Source organism: Alosa alosa, chromosome 3 (assembly GCF_017589495.1).
Source record: "Alosa alosa isolate M-15738 ecotype Scorff River chromosome 3, AALO_Geno_1.1, whole genome shotgun sequence".
Lineage (NCBI taxonomy): Eukaryota > Metazoa > Chordata > Actinopteri > Clupeiformes > Clupeidae > Alosa > Alosa alosa.
The window spans coordinates 11,518,535-11,544,356 of record NC_063191.1 but is presented as its reverse complement, the minus strand read 5'-3'; the positions used below and the strand labels follow the sequence as shown (position 1 = coordinate 11,544,356).

The 25,822-nt window shown below is 39.8% G+C and overlaps 1 protein-coding gene across 1 annotated transcript; it reads left to right on the top strand.

The window, feature by feature from the left end:
- The first annotated feature begins 10,530 nt into the window (after window positions 1-10,530).
- slc40a1 (solute carrier family 40 member 1) lies at window positions 10,531-19,088 on the top strand. Its single transcript, XM_048239700.1, has 8 exons — window positions 10,531-10,807; window positions 10,928-10,995; window positions 11,514-11,673; window positions 11,885-12,000; window positions 13,611-13,737; window positions 14,590-14,835; window positions 15,109-15,747; window positions 15,995-19,088. Exons 1-8 carry the CDS (start codon window positions 10,780-10,782, stop codon window positions 16,309-16,311), a joined length of 1,701 nt encoding a protein of 566 aa, XP_048095657.1. The 5' UTR covers window positions 10,531-10,779; the 3' UTR covers window positions 16,312-19,088.
- Window positions 19,089-25,822: the final 6,734 nt, after the last annotated feature.

The window sequence follows — 25,822 nt, the reverse complement described above, 5'->3', positions numbered from 1 at the left end:
CAAATTCCATCAACATGATTTTTCATTATAAATACTGTTCTATTTAATCCTGTATGTCCTAGACCTACCCTTATTCTGGACACTCAAATTTTCTTCTCGCTTACGTCTTTATGCATTCCTGCTCTTTCCCACTTTCCCTTGAATACTACAGTTGTCCCCAGACTTCATTATCCCACAAAAACGGTCATTTTCACTTATTTTAGCTTTAATCATATTTTTGACTTCAGCTTTGTTGTATTTAATATCCACCTCTATATCAGGCTTCCCTGCTGAGTTAGGTCTACTCCTGTGTTGATCCCCTTGCCCTGGGGCTATTTCTCTGGGTCCAGTAATCCCTCTTGGGGTGTCACTATTCCCATTTTACTCATGTGTCTCAGCAGATTATTATTATCATCATTAGATTGGACTGTGCCCCAGTATAGAGTTTTGGATCTAGTGACATCCCTGGCCTCTTCCAACAGTTTTACAATAGACTGCCACACAGGTTTCTTGTGACATTTATATCCATTCATGTTTCATGTCTAAGAGGTTTCCCAGTTGTTTCACACAACTGCGGTGGAAAATGTATGGCTCATGTTGCACTTTGAGGATAGGCCGAAACACTCTATTTTGGTCTGGTAATGATATACCTTTTCACGTGCCCAGCATATTTTAATGTGGATCTCCTAAAAAAAATAGGGGATGTTTTGATAAATAGGATAAAATAGGAATGGGATATAGACAAAGTATGTCTTTTGTCACTTTGAAAATGGTGTTGACCCTCAGGGGAACTGATACTTCTGCAGCCTGCTGTACTTTATATTCAACTTTAGTGTTTTGCAGTGCATAATTTATACAGACTGGTATGAATGCAGTAGTTCAACTGCCACACTTTAAAAGACTTTGTCCCTTGACCTGAGCACATCATTGCTTACTCGGGTCAATAGTAATCTCACAGCAGTTTCAATTCAGCATTCAGGTCTCGTGGCAAGACAGACTGCATATGCAGCAAGTGTCAAATTGCTTATGGTCAAAGGGTTGTATATCAAAATACTATGTGCAGCATTATTATTATATCCTTTTAATAATTATCATTTTTATTTATATTCAATATGTGGCAAAATATGTGCTAAAGTTGTTACACAACAATATACAATCAATGTGTGAGTGCATTAATCGTTCAGAGTTAGATTTTATATGATTTTATTTATGCAATTTGTACCTTTATATCACAGGCAGAATCCCATTTGGCCTGGTTAAAAGGTGAATCACACTCATGGAAAGCCTCCAGCAATGTGACAATCAAAAACATTCTAGTTTGTTTAGGGTCAGTGGAGTCTTGTAAATGAACTCTGGACAGTTTTGTATTGATCAAAAACACCTGTTTAATCAGATGTGTTTTCTTTTTGCACTCTATTTTAAGGTTTCGTAACAGAAGTTTCTCTGCCGTACATAAAGCCTAATGCCTAAATATGAGAAAATGATTCTACAAATGGCACAAATAGTGAAACTCTTCTGCTGGGCTTCTGACTACATTCAAATATTCATCATTTCAGTTTTTAAGTTAGAATGGTCAACACATGGTCTCTCAGTCCAACCGCTAATGTAACAGTAATGAATGACGAACAGACAAGCCCAACTAAATCCCCTATACCACACCACACAATGAGAACAACACACTGGCCAAGGTAATGTGTTTTCATGTCCATTGCTGGATATGTGAGCCCGTGTTTACAAACATCCCTATATATAGGTGGGATTAGAATAGATAAGGGGGTGGCTTCTCTCTGGTGGCACTTCAAAGGATAATTACAGGTAAACAAAATACCAAATAGATGCCTGGGCACAATGAGGGTCACAATGGAGTGTGCCACTTTTTGTGTCGTGTGGATGACCACAAACCTTATTGACTGAGACACGACAAAGGCAGGCAAGCTCCTCACACACACACACACACACACACACACACACACACACAGACTCCACTGAAACATGGACCCAAGTCAAAGCGACCCAGTCTGGCCCAATAGGATAGCAGGACCTGATACAGCTATCTGATGTCAATAATTCTATTCCTGACAGAATACAAGGGATGGGTTCTTCAATCAGAATAAAATGATCACAGGAACTACTGTACATTTCCTTCAGGGTTTTGCTGCACAGATCTGCAAGTGACAGACTAGCCAGTCAGTCTGAGATGACACTAAACAATGACTGGCACTTTTCCCCCAGTTCTGTTGAGGGAGCCCACAATTTGGCAATGGTTACGGCAGACTGTTTTAGAAAAACATTGTACACAGGTTCAACCAACAAACATGAACCATTTCCTGCTTGAGACAGACCACAAGATACTCTGTTTTCTTAAATTAATTTCATTTAATTTAGTTTCTGTTATAAAATATGTTATATCTAGCATCCAAATCCTGGCATGCAAAACAATGCACAAGTTGTCACCTTGTAATTACAGCTATGCCATACCTTGTTGACAATGCTTGACAAAGGTTCCCATGTGGCCTAGGCTTAGGATCAGTGTCAGTGAAAATGAAAACACAACAACAGGTCTGTGCGGGCTGGCCTGGCATTGTGGCTCAGGACCTCAGCCAATTGATTCTCTGAGTCATGTTCTCGAAGTTACTTTCGAAGTTATGCTTGTTAGAGGACATTCTTGGGTAAAATAAACTCGGAGTACCATGAAATATCCATAAATATGCTGTTGGAGGGTTGTACAATTTATTTTATAAATGTTTAAAGATGATTCTCAAATGACATGACATCTTGCTTCAGATTGTAACTTACGTTTGTGGCAGAGACAAACTGAAGTGTGTATTTCTGTTAAAAGGGCAGGGCAAGGGTCCACTGAACATTTAAACTCCAAAATCCAAACACCATGCACTGAAAGGCTGTTTCGCAGAAATCATCATTCATTTATTTATGTTATTGGAATAAATAGCATATATTTTTGGTTAAACACCAAGGGACTGGCTGACATTTCAACTATTTATCTTTTAATGAAATGAAACAGGTTGAACTTGATAACAGTTAACAGTTCTGTGTACAATCTGGCACATTTTAGGCCTAGTCCACACGTATCAAACCGACCTTTTTTTCCTCCGTCTTCCCTGGATACGTATCAAGAATATTTGCGTCCAAACGGATCCATCTCAACACGACTCAACACGTTACTTCATATCCCAGGCCTATAGGTGGCACTGTTTGTTACAGAAATTGACCAAAGCTTGCGCGCTGTGTAGGCCATACAACAGAGTAGGCTACGACAAAACTGACTAGTGCAAGGAAACCAGAATTGTTTGTGTGGACTTACAGTGAACTGTCAACTGTAGTCCACTGTAAAACTAATAAACTTAATTTTTACGGTTTGTGAAGGGTGCAGTCACGTCCTTTATTTGGCTAACGCAGGTAAAAATAATCTCCTTTACTTTCTTTGGTTGTAGGATAGTCCGTGATTCACATTAGTTTTGGTTATCACCGCAAGTGCAAGTGTAACGGATGCCAGCTATCTTAGCTGTGCTTGTGGAACGTTGGTAAACCTCACTCCCCGACGCCTCAAGAGTGCTGCTGGCATGCGAGTCAGTAATCTGGCCGATCTGAGGTGCTGCTATTCGCGGGTTCAAGTCCGGGCGTGTGCAGGGCTGAATCGTGCAGGTTCAACACAACGCAGGTTACACAAAGGCTAGGCTAGGTACTGCCAAAGATCCTTGATTACTAGTAAAAGCAACAAGTGTGGTTTGGTAATCTCATGCTATCTTGTTCATATTTAGCTGCTAGCCAGAAGAGAGCAATGTATAACTTAAAACTGTTTGTAGTTAGATGTTAGATTTTGCTGCGAAGACTTTGCCAAGTATTTTCCTGTGTAGCTGAAATCATAGATAATACTTATATGGACTGAAATGACCAGAGTACATTGTTAATTTGGATGTTAAGTGTTAGTTAGCATCGTTGGTAAGAGTTAACGTGCTAGCTAGCATGGCAATGGCACACTATTTCATTGGTCGATGTGAAGCTACGTTTTGGTGGCAGGTATAATAGTGGGTAAGTAGTGTTTGTTATTCATCTCTCTGTAATCTCTCTAGCCCTGTAGAACAAGCTGGCGGACCCCTCCCACCCTCTCAAGCAAGCAGTGAAAGGTATCACTTACTATATTAAGTCCTTTGCCATTTAGTTTTATTTGTTGTTCATGAAGATGGTTAAAAAAAAACCTCTCTCTTTCTCTCTAGCCCTGCAGGACAAGCTGGCGTACCCCTCCCATCGTCTCCATCGGCCCAGTTCAGCACCACCTTCCAGACAGCAAGCAGTGAAAGGTATTACATACTGTCTCTGTACTTTGCCATTTTCTAACATGGCTACAAATTAAACAAAAACAAACTTGGCCATTTATTTGTATTTGGTGCTAATGAATATGATATCTAATCTCCCTCCCCTTCTCTTCTCTTCTTTCTCTCTCTCTCTCTCTCTCTCTCTCTCTAGTCTTACAGGACTGCAAGCTGTCAGACCATTCTCACACTCTCCATCAAGCACATCAAGTGACAGGCCAATCTACCCCCCAGAAGTGTTATAACAAATTATTGGAGAAACACTGTGTCTTGCTAGGTGTTTTTAACAGAGTATCAAAATCTTGCTGTACTGTCTGTCCACTAGCCACTTTTTACCACTGTCTTACTGCTTCACTGTTTGCATGCTATATTAGCACATATGCATAACCCCTCCCTCCATCCCACAGCCGGATTGTGGCCACACTTATACCTTTACTTAATCATTAATGCTTTATAATCAATACTTTCATATACGGCTGTAACCCTATTACGTCAACCCATTCTTGCACTGATATAGTTTTTCTATAGTCTTTTTTTTATATTACCTTGTCTACTCTCTTTTATGTCCATATTTATTTTATGCTGGTCTCTAGACTTTATTCTTGCACTGTTGGACTTACTAATTTGCACCATCACCTTGACACTCACTCTCACAGAGCACCTTACCTTACTATGCACAGAGAATCACAGGCTCAGTCCCTGCCTCAGTCATTGCAAGCGCCTCATGCTTAATCACCCCTAAGCACACTATGGATACTGTTTTAGACTTGTTTTAGATTTAGTGTTATTCAGTATAATTTGTATTTTCGTATACCCTTTATCTTCTACTGTCCTTATTGCTTAGTTGTGTTTTTTATATTAGGCCTATATACTTTTATTACTTTTTTTGTTGTTAGTGCATGTTGTGTGTGATGTCTGTATGCTACTGAGACCTTGAATCAATAAAGTATCTATCTATCTATCTATCTATCTAAATCTTTCAAAACACTTGCAAAGCCCTTCCACCCCTCCATTTACATTAATGATGCTTTGGCAAAACAGGTTTTGGGGTTTCACAGCCTATTTGGCAAATCAGTTATATGCCTATGGGGCTTGTTAGCCTACAGGTGAATAAGCTCCTAGTGTAAGAGTGTTTTTATTATTATTATTCTTATTATTATTTAATTATGTTTTTATTTTTGAATCTTTGCAAGTAACTGTGAATTTGTGAATTGGGCACAATGCACTGAAATACATTCATTCAATATGCTTTACTGACCCCTGATGCTATCGGCCAGCTCTCTGGCTCAAAGCATTAAGTGAACTGCTGTTTCTTAATAAATAGCCTGAGTTTTTTCAATACTGTTCTTGCCTGTTCAAAAGTACAAAAACAACACTACTGTTCTTACCATGTACAACTGACCATACTGTGAATATATTAAAAGTAAATAGTTTGAGAACAATTATTTTTATTTGTATCTTTATTGAAAACATTTAATGTGGGGGGGAGTGTAGCCTATGGTATCTGGATTAGAACGGTCCAAAGTCCCATGCTCTCTCCAGAGATAACTACACAGCCCCAACATTCTCATTAGATTTGGCTACCATGGAGCCTCCCTGAAATTATCGTAGTTTAGGCTACTGTAATCAGGAAATTACACCTAAACAAGCATCTCGATGCTAGCTGACGTCTGCTTGTGCTCAGATCCTACACGTAGATCAAATGTAAACTTGTACTGTAGGCTCATAGGGACTAACGTTCTGTATTGTAAGCTAACGCTAGTTCTATCAGCTACCTGTCCTAGTTCTACTACTCTTTGTGTTCTAAGTGTTATTCTAAAACAACTTCTTTAGAAAGGTTAACTATCTAGCGAATGCTATAACCCAGATGTCGACCGTCGCATTCAGGAGGCGAAGAAGTAGGCGAAGGGAGCCGGATGTTGTTGATAGTGACGAAGAAGGGGGCGTTTTGGTCACCAGCACGGGAACGCCTATTTGTGTCCGCAGCCGGATGATATTGGGATCAACTGCCAGTCTCAGGCTTTAAGCATACAAACTGGCCCTATTAAGACTACACATCCTGTTCAACTGCTTCCTCTGCCAAAATAAAAGTGTTTCAAAATAAAATACTGTTTCAAAATAAAAGTCCTCACTACAATATTTCACTATTAAACAATTTAACCCTTTCAACTACTGAACTTTTTAACTGTTCAGCCATTGTAACTGTTACTTGTCATCAACTATGACTCCCACCACTTAGCATTAGCGTGGTTAACATTCTGTTAACATTGCTAACATTGTTAGCATTTTTAGCAAAACTGCTAAAAATGATTAGCTAAGTTAGCTTAGTAACATGGTTAGCATTGTTAGCATGCTAGTTAGCATTGTTTTGCAAAACTGCTAAAAATGATTAGCTAAGTTAGCTAAAATGCTTGTGGTTAACATAGTTAAGCGTGTTAGCATCTTGGATTAAGCATAGTTAGCAAAACTGCTAAAAATGATTAGCTAAGTTAGCTTAGTAACATGGTTAGCATTGTTAGCATGCTAGTTAGCATTTTTTTGCAAAACTGCTAAAAATGATTAGCTAAGTTAGCTAAGTAACATGGTTAGCATAGTTAGCATGTTACTTAGCATAGTTAGCAAAACTGCTAAAAATGATTAGCTAGGTTAGCCAAGTCACATGGTTAGCATAGTTAGCATGCTAGTTAGCATAGTTAACTACTAAAAAGTTTCAAAATAAAAGTCCTCACTACAATATTTCACTATTAAACAATTTAACCCTTTAAACTACTGAACTTTTTAACTGTTCAGCCATTGTAACTGTTACTTGTCATCAACTATGACTCCTACCCACTGTAGCTAGTTAGCATGGTTAGCATATTAACATTGCTAACATTGTTAGCATTTTTAGCAAAACTGCTAAAAATGATTAGCTAAGTTAGCTAAGCAACATGGTTAACATAGTTAGCATGTTAGCATGCTAGTTAGCATTTTTAGCAAAACTAAAAATGCTAAAAATGATTAGCTAAGTTAGCTAAGTAATATGGTTAACATAGTTAGCATAGTTAGCATAACTACTAAAAATGATTAGCTAGGTTAGCTATGTCACATGGTTAGCATAGTTAACATGCTAGTTAACATAGTTAGCATAACTACTAAAAATGATAAGTTAGGTTAGCTAAGTCATATGGTTAATATAATTAGCATGTTAGCATTGCTAACATAGTTAGCATGTTTAGCAAAACTGCTAGAAAACGTTAGTTAAGTTAGCTAAGTAGCATGGTTAGCATAGTTAGCATTACTACAATAATTAGCATGTTTAGCAAAACTGCTAGAAAACGTTAGCTAAGTAACATGGTTAGCATGTTAGCATTGCTAGCACTGCTATAAAACATTAGCTAAGTAGCATGTTAGCATAGTTAAAAATCTTAGCATAACTGCTAGCAAACATTAGATCCATTCCAACTTTCAGTTATCGTCAAATATCTACCTATACACAGCCATTAAACTATTTGAATATCAACATTCATTAAACTTCCAGTCTGTCAACAACTTTTAAACTATTTACCTTCAACTTTTAAACGGTCTACTTTTAAACTATCATTAAACTATCTATCTATTAAAATAGCTGTATATCAACAACTTTTAAACTATCTACATTCAACTTTTAAACTTTAAAGTTATCTACATTCAACTTTTAAACTGTCTACTTTTAAACTATCAACTTTTATTAAGCTATGCAACCACCATGTCTGTCCTAGCATCACCGCAGTAACCAGCTCTGTATTATCTATTTTAACTATACATGATATTTTACATCATAACTTTTGCATTTTCATGCACTGGTAATTCCTTGGGAATTGCGTTTCTAGTTATTATTATTCTTTTTACCTTTTTGTGCACGCTATTCAGCCCAAACTGCTTAACGTACAAATTTGGTTGAAACACCGTTCCGTAGATCTTCCAAGGCTTTACCGTCCTATCCGTTTTTCATTTTTGAGAAGTTTATACTTTTTGAGATATTTGTAATTAAAAGTGTATTTGAGATATTTGTAATTAAAAGTGTATTGAATGGGGGCTGTGATGTCATAATAGAGCCAGCTGCGCTCGTTAAGTAGTTCTCAGAGCAGTTCCTAGGCTAAGAACACTGGCACAGGTGTCACCTGTGAGGAATCCAACTGTCTCAGCTTCTAAGCATACAATCTACCTCTACCTGAACTACACATCCTGTTACAGTGTTTCCTGTGTGTCAAAATAAAAGTCCCAGCCATATCTAATGAATTCAGCATTATATCTCCAGAACGGCTTGACGTACATGCTTCAAATTTGGTACGAGTGTTTTTATGGACTCAAAGATGAAGTGAGTTGATGTTGGAGGTTGAAGGTCAAATGTCAAGGTCAAAAACACCTTGAGTGTGATATCTCAAGAATGCCATGTCACGCAAGATTCAAATTTGGTTACTCCAAAAGCACCTTTGCAGGTATCACAATTACCCTACCAACCAGCTAGCAGCAAGCTCAACAGCCCCACCAACACCCTAACCAACAGATTGCATCCCCTTGTGTAATTCCTCGGAATTGCATTTCTAGTTATTGTTGTTAGGCAATACTATAGTGTCAAGTCCAGGGCAGCTCAGGTGTGGCGATGACAGATACCCAAGTAGGGTGTGCGGTTTCGCTGTCCAAACGAATTCAAAAGGGCTACGGTTTCAGATTTTTCCACTCTGGGACCAGGTTTCAAAAAAGTGCAGTTTCAGGCAGTGCGTTTACAGGATTCGTTTGGACGCTCGGCCAAGACGAAGTAAAACCTCTGCGTTTAACCCAAAAAGCGTCTCTGTGTGGATGGGCCCACAGTGTCTCTCACTCTCTCTCACACACACACACACACACATACAATGTTCATTCAGTTTAGTCTGTCATACTCTGTCCAAACAGACAATAGGATAGGAAACAACGCCTATAGCTACCATTTAATGTAAATAGGGTGTATACACTCTGATGAACACCTTGTGAGTCTTTGAAGGTGAGTTATCCCATCTCACAAATGGAAATCCCATCACAAAGGGCCGACAACTAGGCTATATTATGGTAGCCTAGGCCTTACAGCAACTTCTTTAGTGTCACATATTAGGCTACCTCCAAAACAATTCCAAACTATGCTGAAATTAAGATAGATTTTTAAAATATTTTAGATTTGCAAACAACCTTAGAATTCAGATCATAATTAAGTAATAGCCTGACCGCATACCACAGCTACTCGGCAGCTTTGTTTACAAATTGGGTGTTGAGAAACTTGATTGGCGTCCTTCTTACATGCAGGGCTGAATCCATAGAAATTGAATCTTCATGTTGTATTATCCAATATTAGTTGTACAGATGTATAGTGTATCTTATACACACTCATTGAACCAACAAAGTAAATGCAATAATAGATATTTTTTGTAATTATTCCATATTGTGTGTAGTCAGTCTATATCAGAACACCTGGCATACAATCTAAATAGTCCACAAGAAACCTCAAAGTGTACCTTTCATTTGAGACCAGGATTATGCTTCTACACAAAGGGGTTCATGTGCAGTAAGCATTTGAGTGTCAGTATGCATTTTGGATAACAAAAAGTCCTATGGGGAGTTTCCATAGGCATTTTACAAAACGCATGAGCATACCTTGGCAAATAATGGTCTAAAGCACTCATATCAAGTGCCAGAGGGCTGAAATGTGGTCAGTTCAGAGATGCTTGTAATCCGGCAGAAAGAAAAAAATATATTCTAGCCTCTAACTTTGTGTGAGTACATCACACAGTTATGTTGACTGTTTCCTACGAAAACTAGAGGTTCTCAGCTTTCTATAGAGGTCCAATATTTGATGGTAAGCCCCAGAAGAGGTGGGAACAATGCCCTTGTAAATAGGCACAGTGCAATTTCAAGCAAAAACTTGAAATTTGTATTGAGAGCTATGTGGTATTGCAGGCAAATATGGCAACAAACACCTGTTAGCTAACCGTAATTACCCCAACAAATAAGTCTTAATGTTACAAAGACAACCATGGCGCGAACAATCGAAAACCAGCGGACCAGTCATCCTGACGCAGCAAGCCTAGTCCTGCTCGCTGAAAGTGGGCTCGGACCTATCTCTCGTCTCCGAATGACTCCCGCTCGCTGGACGTATAAGCTCCTCCTACTGGTTTGCAACGATAAAGGTGGTGTAAATCAGCAGTACTGTCATAACACATAGCAGCAGCATATCGCTGTTGGGTGAAGGCGACTGAAGTCGTGCAGCAATTTTATTGTTCTGCAGTTAGTAGATCTCTCCGGATAAAATATTTCTTTCCAACTTCAGCTACAGTGTTAGCTAAGTTTGGAAGGGTAAACCGGGAGAAAGCAAATTTTGATCGCAAGAAAACATTAACCAAGGATTACTAGGCAACCGCAAAGGGACATAGGCTATCTAGTCAGCTGGTCAAAACAAGAGAATTAGGTTAACATTACAATGGAAAACACTGGATCGAAAAAACGTGGTGAGTTTGCCTCAATATGCATTATTAACAGAATAATTATGTTGCACTCCAGCAACTGACTCAGAATTGGGCTAACGTTCAATATGAACTAGCTCACCAAACCTATTTTGACATTTGCAGGATCTGTCCTCGATTTGTTTACGTCTGCCAAGTTCCTTATTTACCTCGGGCACGCTCTGTCAACATGGGTGAGGACATCTACGAATTTTCTGTAATGCAATGACATGCATCATGCAATGTTTAACGTATAGGTTACAGCATATTGTAAATCAAATAGCCTGGGCATCACGTCAACTGAGCTTTGTTTGCAGATCAGGAATGTTAGTATGTAGCCTAGGACAAGTTCAATGTGTCTAGCCTAGCCTATACAGTGGAATATGTGGGAATTTGGAAAATCGCGTCAGCATTTAGTTAAACTTGATAGGCCCACCTGAAAATAAGCCTGCCATCTGTTGTTTTCAAACATTGAGATATTGAGTTTGTATTAAATAAAAAATGTTCCTCGACAAAATAATCCACAGCTGCACGGTATTATACCAATGTAATACAGTCTACTTTATCCAATTTAAAGTAAACGTTCACATCAACATGCTGTATTCAAAGCCATAGAATGTTCTATTAGACTTGTATTATTAATATCGTTGTTATTGTTAATATTGTTGTTTACAATATTAACAATTGTTGTTTACGTTATTATCAACTATAGGGAGACCGCATGTGGAATTTTGCCGTTGCTGTCTTTCTGGTGGAACTGTACGGCAACAGTTTGCTCCTGACAGCCGTGTATGGACTCGTGGTTGCGGGATCGGTACTGTTGCTCGGCGCAATCATTGGAGATTGGGTGGACAAAAATCCACGACTCAAAGGCAAGTTCAAAAGAAGGCCACTACACTCATTTTAATATTGCAGAATAGATAGATTTGAACTCAGAATAAGCATTGTAACAGTGTTTGATTCCAAAAAGAAGTTAGAGTACCATGGAGGCCTACCAGACACAATGTGATGGGAACTCAGTCAATACAGCAAAATATATTTTTTTAGCCTAACATATTAATATGCATGACATCTGTTTTCTAGTGGCCCAAATCTCACTGATTGTCCAGAATACAGCTGTCATACTCTGTGGCATTCTCCTTATGGTGGTTTTCCAGTTCAAAGAACAACTAACTGAACTCTACAGTGGATGGCTGTTGGTGAGTGATGTTGTACAGCCTTTTAGAGAATAAGTGTGTTACACAATAGATTAATTCAAATTGAACAGTTCTGTGCTGATGAAATGACAAGCTGAACCTGTGTTCCATGTCTCAGCCCTTTGATAATATCTGACTTAAAGGTTTCAAAGGTTCAGTATGATTAGTGCCAGATTACCTTTTTCCCCATATCTGATCCTTAACTAGAGTGACATATGACTCATAATTATAACTAATAATCTGTTGGATTTATGCCAAATTGGATGATGTTCAAACTTTGGTGTTAAGCCCCTTCCCCCCAGGGTGCTTATTTATGTAGACTATACATTTGTTTTAGTCTCTGAAAAGACCAACTGACCACAGACAATGTGGACTGAACAGATCCTGCTCTTTGGATTTTTGTAGTTTTCCACCATTATGGTTGAAAAGTCATGAGAGGAAACTTAAGTGGGTCGAAAGTCACAAGTAGGGGAAAATAGGTTATGGACCCTCCCTTTAAAGGTGCCATGTGTAAGAATTGAGGTAAGAATATCCGAAAAATTAGCTAAACACATCAAAAGAAGGATAAGAAATAAGGGTGATGATGTCATTAAAAAAATGACAAGGTATAGTGCTGCAGAGATATCAACCTGAATTAGCATACTAAATTACTAGCCACAGCCCGACAGGTGTTATAATACCAGTTTCGGTCATGGGAGGCGGTATGCGAGCAACATAACCGTCAGCCAAACTGCAATACACGTTTCTTGGTTGTTTAGTCTAGGGTAGACCAACTCACTTTTTGGAGGTATACTGCCCCCATCTTTTATGGAATGTGGAGTATGAATTGATTTTTGGTGGACATTACACATGGCGCCTTTAAGGTTTTTGAACATTCTAAGTTCCGCAACAATTGAAGGTTCTAAAATTCTATGTTGAATTCAATGAACCCAGATATTCTTTAGAACGTTCATTTCCCAACATTACCGTCACATACTCCTTTAAGGGTTAATTAACCCCCCCCCCCCCTTCCAGATGGGGCCCCTAGCTGTTGAAACTGCTGTGGCATTTCTCTGTTGAAACATGAGATGCATAGACTTTGTTAAAGCTGCTAAGTCAGCAGGTCAACAGTCAGTCTCATTAGCAGAAGACACAGAACTGAACATGAATAGTACAATTTGGTCTCTTGTTTCTATGACAAAAACAGCTGTACCAAAAGAAATGTGCACATCAACAGCCAGTAGCAGTGGGCTAGCATATTGACTCAATCACTGCAGGTCTGAAAAGTAGAGCATTTCTTAAGCATTTCATTGCTTATCCATATCTGGGTTACAAAAGCACCCTGGACAGGATGACGCATGCTAAGACGCATGCTAAGAAACTGGCCTAGCTTGTTATTCTAAAGAATGGTTGACGCAAACAAGTACATCCATAAGTTCACGCAGAGTTAAAAGACCTCTTGGTGATCGTCCTTTGAACATAAAGTGATTGTCTTGATGGTCTCATAAATCATTTTCTGAGAAGTTAATTATGATATTTCGTAAAACAAGCTCAGGGGAGAGAGGACAGTTAAGTTCACGGAGTTCATTAATATGTTTCTTTCTTAATCTGTCTCCTACCCTTTTTTTTACCAGACAACCTGCTACATCTTGGTCATCAGCATTGCCAACATTGCTAATCTTGCCAGCACTGCCACCTCAATCACCATCCAGAGAGACTGGATCGTGGTTGTAGCGGGGGAGGACCGCAACAAACTGGCAGGTCAGTTTCCCCAAGGCATCCAACATACCTGTCCACTTTGGGTCTGGAAAGTAAGGGAGATTTCTCAAGATTCTACCTTGAAATACAGGACATTTTTAGTTTTTGCCAGTAGCAGAAATAAGAGACTACAAAGGTGGGCAGAAGCTTGGTTTAACCATACTTCGCCTTTACCAATTGGGGTCAACTTGTTCTCACGACAACCACACAGCTCTGAAGTAATCATTCTAAAGACGCACTTGCTGCTTGAAACAAGTAAAACAAAGTTTATCCTTTGTGCTTTATCAACATGGAGGGGGAGTATAGCAAGGCAGTTTCACTGTAGAACCTATAACAAGTCCGAAAAGGTAAGTATGAAAGGATAAAAATGCAGGATATTTATGGGGGAAATATTAAAACTCAAAGGCTAAAATATGTCAGAAACTCAGTAAAAACAGGAGGCCAACATGGAGGGCACTGATTGAAGCATATGAGGTTGTGGATGTCAACCAGATGACTGAAAACACTGGTTATCACCTTTGATCTTAGACAGTAAGACTCCTCCCTCTTCACTTTATAACTCTAATTTCACTGTCAGTATAGCCTATAAAGAAGTTATATGGTAGGCACATTTCCCCTAAGTAATTTCTCCACCATGTTTTTTTACAAGCGTCAAAGGCAGTTCCGCAGATGATTGCCTCCTGTATGTCTGTAATTTCTGCCACATCAGTTATTGCCCTATTACTGGCTGTTAACGTATGTACAATTTCCGCAATATCAGATAAACATATACATTCTTGACCCTGAAAGAAATTGCATGCACAGTGCTATATAACGGTCATCATCATTTATTTTTATCTCTTGTTCTGACTTCAGATATGAATGCAACAGTGAGGATCATTGACCAGCTGACCAACATCCTCGCTCCAATGCTGGTGGGACAAATCATGTCCTTCGGCTCTCACTTCATCGGCTGCGGCTTCATTTCCGGTTGGAACCTGTTCTCCATGTGTCTGGAGTACTGTCTGCTGTGGAATGTGTACCAGAAGACTCCTGCACTGGCCATCAAGTGCATTCAGAAAGACATTGACCAGGAGATGAGACAGCTGAACAGCCAGAAAGGTCCACAGTGTCCGTTAACAACGCAATCTCTGTATATGCCTGTTCTTGTCTTTGGTTTATAAAACAATACAGTGGGGGGAGTGAGAGGTTTTTGGACATTAGCACTTTTAAAATGTACAGGGTTCAAATAGCATTTGCTCTGCTGGGACTTTATTTATTTATTAATTATTACTTTCCGTTGTGTACAAGCAGAAATAGTGCTTGCAGAAAAAAGGCTTTGCCATTGTGACTGTGGAAAAAAATGTTGACAGAAAAATGTTCTAATCTCTGCAGAAGTGGAGAGTGGAGAGAACCCTGCTGAAGGTTCTCAGTTGATGACTGCGTCCGCGGCGGAGGCGAAGAAGGACCAGGAGAAACCGGCCGGCTGCTACTACCAGATGGCTGAGCCTCTGCGCACCTTCCGTGACGGATGGGTGGCCTACTACAACCAGTCCATCTTCTTGTCCGGCATGGCCTTGGCCTTCCTCTACATGACCGTGCTGGGCTTCGACTGCATCACCACGGGCTACGCCTACACGCAGGGCCTCAGCGGCTCCATCCTCAGCCTCCTCATGGGCGCCTCGGCCATCACCGGTATCTTCGGCACGGTCGCTTTCACGTGGGTTCGCAAGAAGTGTGGCCTGATCCGCACGGGCTTCCTGTCGGGAGTGGTGCAGCTCGCGTGCCTTGTGATGTGCGTCGTCTCCGTCTTCATGCCAGGCAGCCCCTTCGACCTGTCCGTCTCGCCGTTCAAGGAAGTTCTCAGCCACCTGTTCGGCGACAGCGGGTCTCTTCCAGAAGGTCCCACGCCCAGCGTCTCCCCAGTGGCCCATGCGTTTAACAGCTCCACCATGATGTTGGAGGAGTCGCCCCAAGTCGAGTCTTACTTGTCTGTCAGTCTCCTTTTTGCTGGAGTCATTGCTGCTAGAGTGGGTAAGTTGGTGTACTGTTTAGTTTCATAAGTTGGTCATTTTGAGAAGTGGTGTAACGTGGCATCTGATTTTACTGCGTCATTAGTACTCATTGTCAAATGTCACCTGAGAGCTTTATTATTAACCTTTGGCTCTGGTGTTTACAGCTACCTTTGCAGTTAAATTGATAATGAGACATCTTAATCATTATAATGTGATAATAAACATGCCTTTCCGTAGTTGACACCACCTTCCTCCTCTATCTCCAGGTTTATGGTCATTCGACTTGACCGTGACTCAACTCATCCAAGAGAATGTGATCGAATCCGAACGAGGAATCATCAACGGCGTCCAGAACTCCATGAACTATCTCCTGGACCTCCTGCACTTCATCATGGTCATTCTGGCGCCCAACCCAGAGGCCTTCGGCCTCCTGGTCATCATCTCCGTCTCCTTCGTTGCCATGGGGCACATGATGTACTTCAGGTTTGCCTACAAGAGCCTCGGGAGTCGCCTCTTTCTCTGTTGCTCCCCCGAGCAGAAGGAGGAGGCCAAAGCCCCTCCCTTCCCACCACTGTGTAACTGATTAAAGAGACCCTATCCCTAGCGCCAGAGTGTGACCTGCTTTGCGCATAAACTCACGTGGGGCCCCAAGTCTATGGGGGAACCAATTCCAGTCTTTAGCTAACATGCTTTATTAGCTGTCGCTGATGCCTATGTATATCTATGCGTATTTCAACCCCTGCGGCAATACCCTGACTATAGCAGAGATAGCAGCGGCTCTAGGTATCAGTAGTCATCATTAGCTGAGATAGCAGAGCAGAGAACGACCAGAGGCCCAGAACGTGTCGGTCCCGATCGCTCTGCCGGAAGGGTCAGCCTTGAACTGAAGACGACAGACCAGCTGCATGCACTCTCCTCTCCTTTCAGCCGAGCCTGTGCTGTTGTGTAACCTGGAGTGGGAAAAAAAGGAAACATCTAAGAAAGACTGAGGGAGAAGACTACTAGGCCTCGTAGCGGACATTATGTTGAGTTGTAGTGCTCATGTATTTGGACGGGTCGAATAAGAGTTTTAATCTATGAGAAGTCATCAGCTCCAGATCAGTACAGGGATTATTTTTTTTTGGCTTTTCAGTCAAGCTGGGTGCTGTTATTTTCTTTGTTCAGTTACTATAGCATGTTAAGTTATATACTATCTACACTTGATTTGATTTTGTCTCATGTTGCTTAAGTCAGGCCAGGGATAAAGTCTCTTTAATCTGTGGTTAAAAGGGTTATGCAAAAACATATTCATTCAGGATGATACACTCGTAATTGAATATAGTATATGTATTCCGTCAGTATTCTACATCTTTGCCTGGGTGGTGCTAACGTGTTAGCCATTGCTATGCATTCTCTTTAAATATATTGTCATATTACCAAAGCAAACTTTATGGTGGAAGTGAGGGAATTACATTGCTGTTGTATATTTGTACTTTCCAAATGTTTTTTGTGATGGTTGTGATCATGGTGATATCTAGATTTGTTCATGTAGGCTCAAGTATATCCGTGTCAAAGTCCCCAATGGCTGTTTTTAACTGACAGCTTTTACAGTCTATCAGCACTGTGGCTTATCATTTTTGTTTTTCTTCATGATTTGATCTCCAAGTTGATATTTTTGTATCATTTTCGTCAAAAGAAAATCAACACCGTGATTGTGATTGTTACACAGGCACTTTACGATTCCTCAGTGGAGGAAGCAGATGAAGTAGAAACCCCCTGAGGCACATTTCAGGCATTTTCTCAAAATGTATTTGCACAAAGGCTGATATACTGCCTCTCTCTCTCTTTCTCTCTCACTCTCTTTCTCACACTCTAGCTCCCTCTCTCTCTTTCTCTTCAATTCAATTTAGCTTTATTAGCATGACTGTAGAAAGTGTTGCCACTCGCTCTGTCTTTCTTTTTCTTATCCCTCTCTTTCATCAGTCTTACTCTCTCCCTCTCTGTGAGTTCAAACCTCCTTAAATCTTGTGTCCAAAGGAGATCCTCCACTAGCACACCCCCTGGCCGACACTGATCAATATGCACAACAGCCTTATCTTACACGCACGTCATAGACGCACACGTCGGCAAAAACGTGACTGAAGAATCAGATGCTTGTGTACAGAATCTTGCCCACCCCACCCCTGTAGATTTTAGGTTGAGTACCTATTTTTTCTTTTTGTTTTGACTCCTCCATGGTATACCTCAAGCCCCCTCCCCCCCGCCTTAAACACCAGTGACTCTGTTCTGCACTGCCATGTTGTGCTACTCGCATCTAGGACGCCGGGAGCTTTGCCGCCGCGTTGGTCCGCGGCGGAGCTCTGCCTGTGTGGTGTCAGCAGGAGCTGGATTTCTGGCACACCCATACAGTGGAAGCCGGCCCCTTAAAAAAAAAAAAAAAACAGCAATATGAAGTCAGACTGAAATAATATTAAGGTTGGATTGAGAGCGAGAGGCTGTGCCGTATAAATAGAACAGGGATGCTATTGTCCCGGAGCCTGTAGGAGAGAGCTGGGGGGATCAGGTGGGATGGTCCTCCGGTGGTGGTTTGTTGACTCTTTGTGTTTTTTCTTTTTTTTAAAACACATCTGGTGCAACAGACGGCTCCCAGAACAGTCAGTGTTGATGTTAGCCGTTGGTTGACTTCAAATGTTGAGTAAGCATATTTGCAAGAACAGGGCACTGAGTAATTGAGTTCTTTTTTTGTGTGTATGTTGGAGTGGTTTGAGGACTTATTGTTTTTAATAGACTTTTTTCCTAGACAAACTAACAGTTGGTTAATCCATCAATACTACTTTGTTGTGTTGGTTAATGTTTTTGTACTTCTTTCACTGTCAGATCATGCTGTCATGTTGCTGTTTTAAGTGTTTAAAACTTTTTCTACTTTTAAATGTTTTGTACAGTACAATAGTTGTAACAGTTCATTTAGCAATTAAGTAGTTTGTACTTACATCAATTTGATTTTTTTCTTTTGTTTGAAATAAAAAACACGTGAACCATACATGTAATTCATCTCTGCTGGAATATGGTATGGAGAATAATACATTGTAACAAACAAAAGAATAAGTTGCACTCAAAGCAAAAAAGTCTGTACATCGAATCGTTTTCGTAATCATTGTTTGCATTGCTGTGCTTTCGCCACCTCTCCGAGACCCCAGGGGCCAAGCACAGCTGCCACCCCATACAGAGGAAGAAAGTGTGGCCAAAAATCTTACTGCATGTGCATTTTAATATATTTAAGACAAAGAAAGCAAAAACGAAAAGAACTTTGTTCTGATTGCATGTGATCATGTAGATGATGACAATGATGACAACTGTTAAAATAAAGCAAACACAAAAGAATTGGTGTGTGTGAGGTGAGTTTGGGTGAAAAAAGGGAGGGCTGTGTCCAGACAGGCCAAGTAGTGTGGACCAAGTGGCCCTGGTTTTTGGCTGCGGCCCAGCTGCCATTGAAAGGGTCACATTCCACTGTAGAGTTAGTGGGTGATTTTCTCAGAGTCCCCCTTTCAACTGGGTCCTGTTTAATGGACTGACTTTAAGCCGAGTTGGATGATCAGGGCCCAGCCTGGTGGTGCTGGACAAAGAGTGACCTGATTTGACGACCAAAAAGAAGAAAAGAAAGAGAAAAAAGAAATACCCTTGGTGTGTATATGTGGAAGGACAGTCAAAAACTCAGATTTATGTGCGGTTGTTAATTTACGGACAGGTTCTCCTGCCAGACTTGTGGCAGATCTAGTCGGTGTGAAAAAAAAAAAAACATTGCATGAGAACTAGGCTTACTTCAAAGGCTGTTTCGCCAGGCCTCCATTGTGTTCTGGTTATACAAGTCTGTCTTTGAGGAACCGTGCGTGGGCACGTGGGAAGGGGGTGAAGTGAGAAGTCCAATGTCTACTAAAACTAGGACTCGTGATAAAAACGTGGGCTATTTGATAAGAAAGGTTCACACTTCTTTCGGAAATGAAAAGGCTTGTAAATAAATGAGCTTGAATGAAAACTAAAACACAACCCCATTTCTAAAGAAGTTGGGACACTGTAAAATAAAAACAGAATGGAATGATTTGCAAGTCTTGTTAACTCAAATTTAATTGAAAATAGTGCAAAGATAACATATCAAGTGTTGCATGTTTACCACTGTGATACTTTAACTCTTCTATTAATAAGTCTGTAAATGTTTCAAAGTTGAGGAGACCGTTCACTGGAGTTTTGTGAATGAAATGTCCCATTCTTACCCAGTATAGGATTTCAGTTGCTCAACAGTCTCGGGTCTTCTTAATTTTGTTTTATGTTCCATGATTTACTCAATGTGACAAAACCTGTTTATATTATTCAGCATTAAATGCATTCCTAAAGATGTGCAAGCTGCTCATGCCATATAATGTACCTCCATACAATAGCAGGATACCCGCGGAGTCTTAAAAGTATTAAATTTCATTTTACTAAATTAAGGCCTTAAAAAGTATTGAATTTCACCTCAAAGTCTGACATTTTTTCACGGAGGTCTTAATTTTTTAAATGATCAGTAGATTTAGTCTAATATCCTCACGTAGCGTAAATCACAAGGATTAAAGTTCTCTGTCGAACGACGGATTTCCGTCAATTTGATTTTAGAAATGTCATATTTTTGAGATCGATGCAGATCCGGTGAGAAAAAAAAATAGGAGGGGTGGGGGCTATCACCTTTTCTTTTCCTTTTTTTAAGGCAACTACAAAAATTAGGTCCGATGAATGAATGTGTGTGATGGTAAATGTTTAAAGACCTAATAGTGTTCTTGAGAACCTTCTGTGTCTCAATCAGAAATCGCTCAAAAAGATACGTCAGCCATGAGTTTCGCTTTGTTTATGTTGTAGCTACACGCTTGTCTCATTGGCCTGGGGCGGAACACATCTGGAGGACGGTTTAAAAGTTGGATTATAGTGACACAATCGAGACAGCTGATGAGGTTGCTCAATCTGTTTAACTTTTTTTTTTTTTGGATATGCTATTGTGAGCTCTATGTGCGAAATCGGAGGCTGTGTTCTTTCCATGCATCAATGTAGACAATTTCTTACTATCGCGAACTCTTGTCAGCGGAGGTCATTCATTTTGGGTGTCACCTATGACTTGAACAGATACCCTGCTATGCCACCCGATGTACTATTATTGTTACAGTTTTTAATCAATGCAACTAACATTATGTGTAAAGCGATATAAACTGTAGCCTATGCCTCCCGTCTGTTATGACATGTACAACAATGTTTTTCACAATTTGCGACGGAAGGTTTTGACTGAACGTGTAACAGTTCGCGATATTATTTTTTATGTTGTGTAAGGGGATCAGTCGTGTTTATGACGCACAGACAGCCTTGTAGCCTATTTTGCTTAGGCCTCACTTTTAACGACAGTAGGTTGTGAGCGTATGTTGACAAAAAATAACCATGCAATTAAAATAGTCAACCTAGAACTTTGCTATTATTAATGTATAGCACAAAACCATAACCAGTAGGCCTACCAGAACCTCGCATATTAGCGTCATGATTTGTGTACGTTTATCTATGGCTGACCGTTTTTGCGCTAAGTAGGCAACGCATGTTCTTTCATAGCGCAACACGACCTTTATCGCAACCTCTTGTCAACCTTATACAATCTGTTGCTGAAGACAAAAGCGCCCTCTCCAGATTGTCGTTATCAGATGCGCAGACCTCCCGCATGAGCACACACAGTATTGCTGCTCATTGGAAAACTGAGTTGTCTGTAAAACTCAAAATTACCATGTTTTCATTAGATGCGGATGAGGCAACAAATGGAAATATGAACTAGATCTAAACTGGTCTGATTCGTTACTTTGATGAGGAAATGTGAAGTCTTGCAAACTTGATTTTATAGATTTTACTTGGTGTTGAATTGCATATTAACAAGAAAAAAAAAAAAAATCCCCTTTAAACACTTTTGGCCTGAAGTAATTAAATAAGAAAAGCCTTGCTACAATATTGCTGCAGTAGAAAAGAACAGCAATGGCTAATCAAATGGTCAGGGATGGTATTGAAATATTGTTTTGTTCATCAGGAAAACTCAATCTCAATCAAGATCACTCTCAATTCGCCTTATTCACATGGCGGCCATTGGCAGCTAAAACGAGGCTACAGGGTACACAAAGGATTGTTATGTTCTATGCATTCACCTGTAGGTGGCATTAATTATATAGTAACTTAAGAGTACCCTGTAGCCTCGTTTTGGTGTTTATTTGGTGCTTTACTTTTCTGTTTGCATCTTTTTGTACATTAAAAACCAATAGGTCATGACCGCAAAAGGGGTGCTATCTCTATAGGTAGATATGAACAACGAATGACTTATGGCCTGAAAAAGGAAAAGTTTTTTTTTTTTACTTTAATCCCTGAAATCAACTAGGTTCTATTCCGTGTAAATTTGTCCATGAAGCAGGACATTCAGTCACGTTACTACCGCGACAAATCTTTGCGTTGCCACTGCACTGCTGTCATGTTCATGTTGGCATGTTCAAACACTTAGTAATTAAAATAGTAATTATTTGAGGTTTAATCTTACCTTTAATATTATTTATTCTATCCAAATGGGTGCGATGTAGGTATTAAATTTCATCTAAAGTGGTATTAAAAAGGTCTTAAAAAGTCTTAAAGGAGAATTCCGGTGTGATATTGACCTAAAGTGTATTGAAACATGATACCGAGTGTGAACGTATGTCTCATAGCCCATCTCGGCTTGTCCCCTGCACTCCAAAAATCTGGCTAGTTAGCCGATGCTACCAACAGCTTTTTCAATAGTGGTGCTTCGGCATCGGGCTAGCCATGCAAATAAATCACTGTTTTACACCCATTTACGAGGCTCATGGATGGATTCCAGTTGCTGCTACTGGAAGAAACTGGAATCCATGCATTTCCACTGAATTATTTTTGGAATCTGATCCCTTATCATACCAGTTCATTCTTACTCGTTGCTCGACTTATCGTGACTAAATTCAAGATGGCTGCAAACGCTAAACTTTGTGAAGATACTGTCTGTATAAATCGTCTTGTAAGTAAACTACCAGTGCTTTTTCAAAGTTCTCAATGTCTCGCTTTTAAATGTCAGGGCCCCTCGAAGTCTACCAATGAAGTGTGGAGATACATTGAGCCCTCGTAAATGGGTGTAAAACAGTGATTTATTTGCATGGCTAGCCCGATGCGAAGCACCACTATTGAAAAAAGCTGTTGGTAGCATCGGGCTAACTAAGCCAGATTTTGGAGTGCAGGGGACAAGCCGAGATGGGCTATGAGACATACGTTCACACTCGGTATCATGTTTCAATACACTTTAGGTCAATATCACACCGGAATTCTCCTTTAAATTTAGGTCTGACAATTGTGGGGGTACCCTGAATAACGATAGCTTTTAAACTGTGCGCTGATGATGAAAAGTCCATGATTTTCAAAAAGAATAACACATTTGGATTGGTGTGACCACAGGACAGTTTTTCACTTAGCCTTGGTCCATCTACAGCAATGGTCCCCAAATTTTTTCTTCCGAGGGCCAGCTCACTATGCCTGGCTCTAAGAGAGGGCCAGAGACTCGGAGTATATTAGTAACCATAAATAGCTTAGTGCTGTGAACAACAGCAGTCTACCTTAGTTGAATATTCCATTACATTTAATCATAGGCTACTGCAATTTAATACCATTGTTAGCTGTGTTTCTATTGCAATCATGCCATATCAATGAAATAATACTAATAAAAAAACTTTAGCATTCCCAAAAGTATTAGCAGGGAGTCCCAAAAGTGTATTTTATTCAAAATGTGAACTCTGAACTCTGTGTCTTTGCATACACACAGCTCAAGTTGTGAACAAGCAATATCCTACAAATAATTTTGAGAGTTATTTCATAAATAACTGTGAGAGTTTTATGAAGTGCTGGCAAAAACATCTGAAATGACCACTTTCACTCACCTAATGAGAACTTTGTGAATTTGTATGAACATTTGAACAAGTGAATAAAAAATAGAAATAATTATCCCAGAAAGTCTCATAAATATGACTTGAATAGAAGTTAGTTAGTTATTAACAATTAATTGATAAACTTGTAGAATACTTTGAGCACTGATGCAGTCAGCATAGGTCTCTTACATTGTTTGCAGGTAGGCCTATATTTCATTCCGTTTTCGATGGCAAACGCGAAACAGCGCCAAAACAACCACCAGTGGACAAAAAGAGTATTACACGTGTAGACTCGCCATAGAGAATAAATGGGGGAAATTACGTTTCGTCGTCAGGCACTTCACGATGACGGCAATGATAGTTAACAGACAAGACGCAATCTATCTGAATATCTGCAATCTATCTGAAATAACACCTATTTGAAGCCCATTTTCCATGTAACATATTGTGTATTAGTGTAGGCTACATAGCTTAAACTGTGTAGGCTATGTTTAAACAGTAGGGCCTATTGCGAGTTTAATGTCAGCATGTCGACTTTAAAGTCGACACGTCGAGATTAAAGTAGATATGATATTTCAACTTTATTCTCGAAATCTCGAGTTTAATGTCGACATGTCGACTTTAAAGTCAACATGTCGAGTTTAATCTCGCCATGGCAAAAATATTTTTTTCTCTTTGTGGCCCTAATACTCCGTCGTACATAACACGTATGCTTGCCTTTCTCTGTCTATTATCTGCAGCGTTAGGGCCTCCTCTCCGATGAGATTGCGAGTCCGCGGAGCAGCGAAGTTACAGGCTGCCCATGCGTCTGTCACACGTTTGATAATTTGCGGCACATGCATGGTAGACTATAGAACCGCTGTCCGAAAAAAACCGAACCTGTTCCAGATTAAAATATTTCTTAATTGTGTGATCAAATAAAGAGGCATAGCCTACATTTGGGGGGTAGTAAAGTGAGCGCCCATTCAATGTTTATGCGCGTCTGCGCAAGTGAAACTAAACCTTTTCATAAAGACACCTTTCTTGAATTCTCAACAACGTTTCTGTTCAATCTGGACCGGCAGAATTGGCATTATGATCCACCAGACGTTTCCCTTGTCTACCCCGATAAACTTCAGGCTCTCGTGTTTTATTGAATGATACTTAACTCAGCAGATCACACTAGATTACCAGAATCAGTCTCCAGAATTGTAAGTCAGAATGTAAACTGGGCCACGGTCACGGATGGTAAGCACAATTACATCAGCTTAAAACTAGCCTAGTATAAGTTTCTCTGCTTATTTGTACTTTTACTTAAGTACTGAGTTTCAGTACTTCCTCCACCACTGGGGACAGATGTTATATACCACGGACAAGTTTTGGGGGCACCCAAAATGAGGGGCCCTTAGTTTGCGGACCACTGATCTACAGGGTCAGCTCAAAAGACTCGAATATCATAGACAATTCCATTGCCCTACCCAGACAGAATGAGTAAAGGCTCAGGAAACCATTGCTGGTGTTTTGACTTATTAGCTGATTAGAGCTCATCTCAGGTCGACAGTTCTGTATAATAAAAGTTTTATTCTAATATTTTGAGATTTTAGATTTTTTGATTTCCATTAGCTGTAATCTGTAATCATCAAGATTAGAATAATTAAGATTAAAACAAAAAAAGTCTTGAAATACTTCACTTTGTGTGTATTGAGTCTAGATGATATGAAAGCTTCAGTTTTTGAAAATTAATTACAGGGAGAAAATTTACTTTTCCATGATATTCTAATATTTTCAGATGCACCCGTAAAATGAGCTCAGGCCCAGATAAGATGACAGCATTTCTGGATCATGTCTAAGTAAAGTTTCTTTTTTGCATGTTATTTTAAACCAGCATGAGTGGAGCATCAAACTAACAATGGTTGTTGTGAGCCGTCCTTAGCCCACACTACAATTTCCTTTACAGAAACATTTCTGTTTTTAATGCATTGCCATGAAGGCCTTGAAGATTAAGGTCACATCATATTGTTTTTCAGCCCTGTTCGTTGTTTACAAAGCTTTCTCTGGGTTCTCTGAATATTTGAATGATATTATGTATTGTAGATGATGAAATGCTAACAAATTCACTTCACAAATTCACGTTAAGGAAAATTATTCTGATACTGTTGCATTATTCGCCCA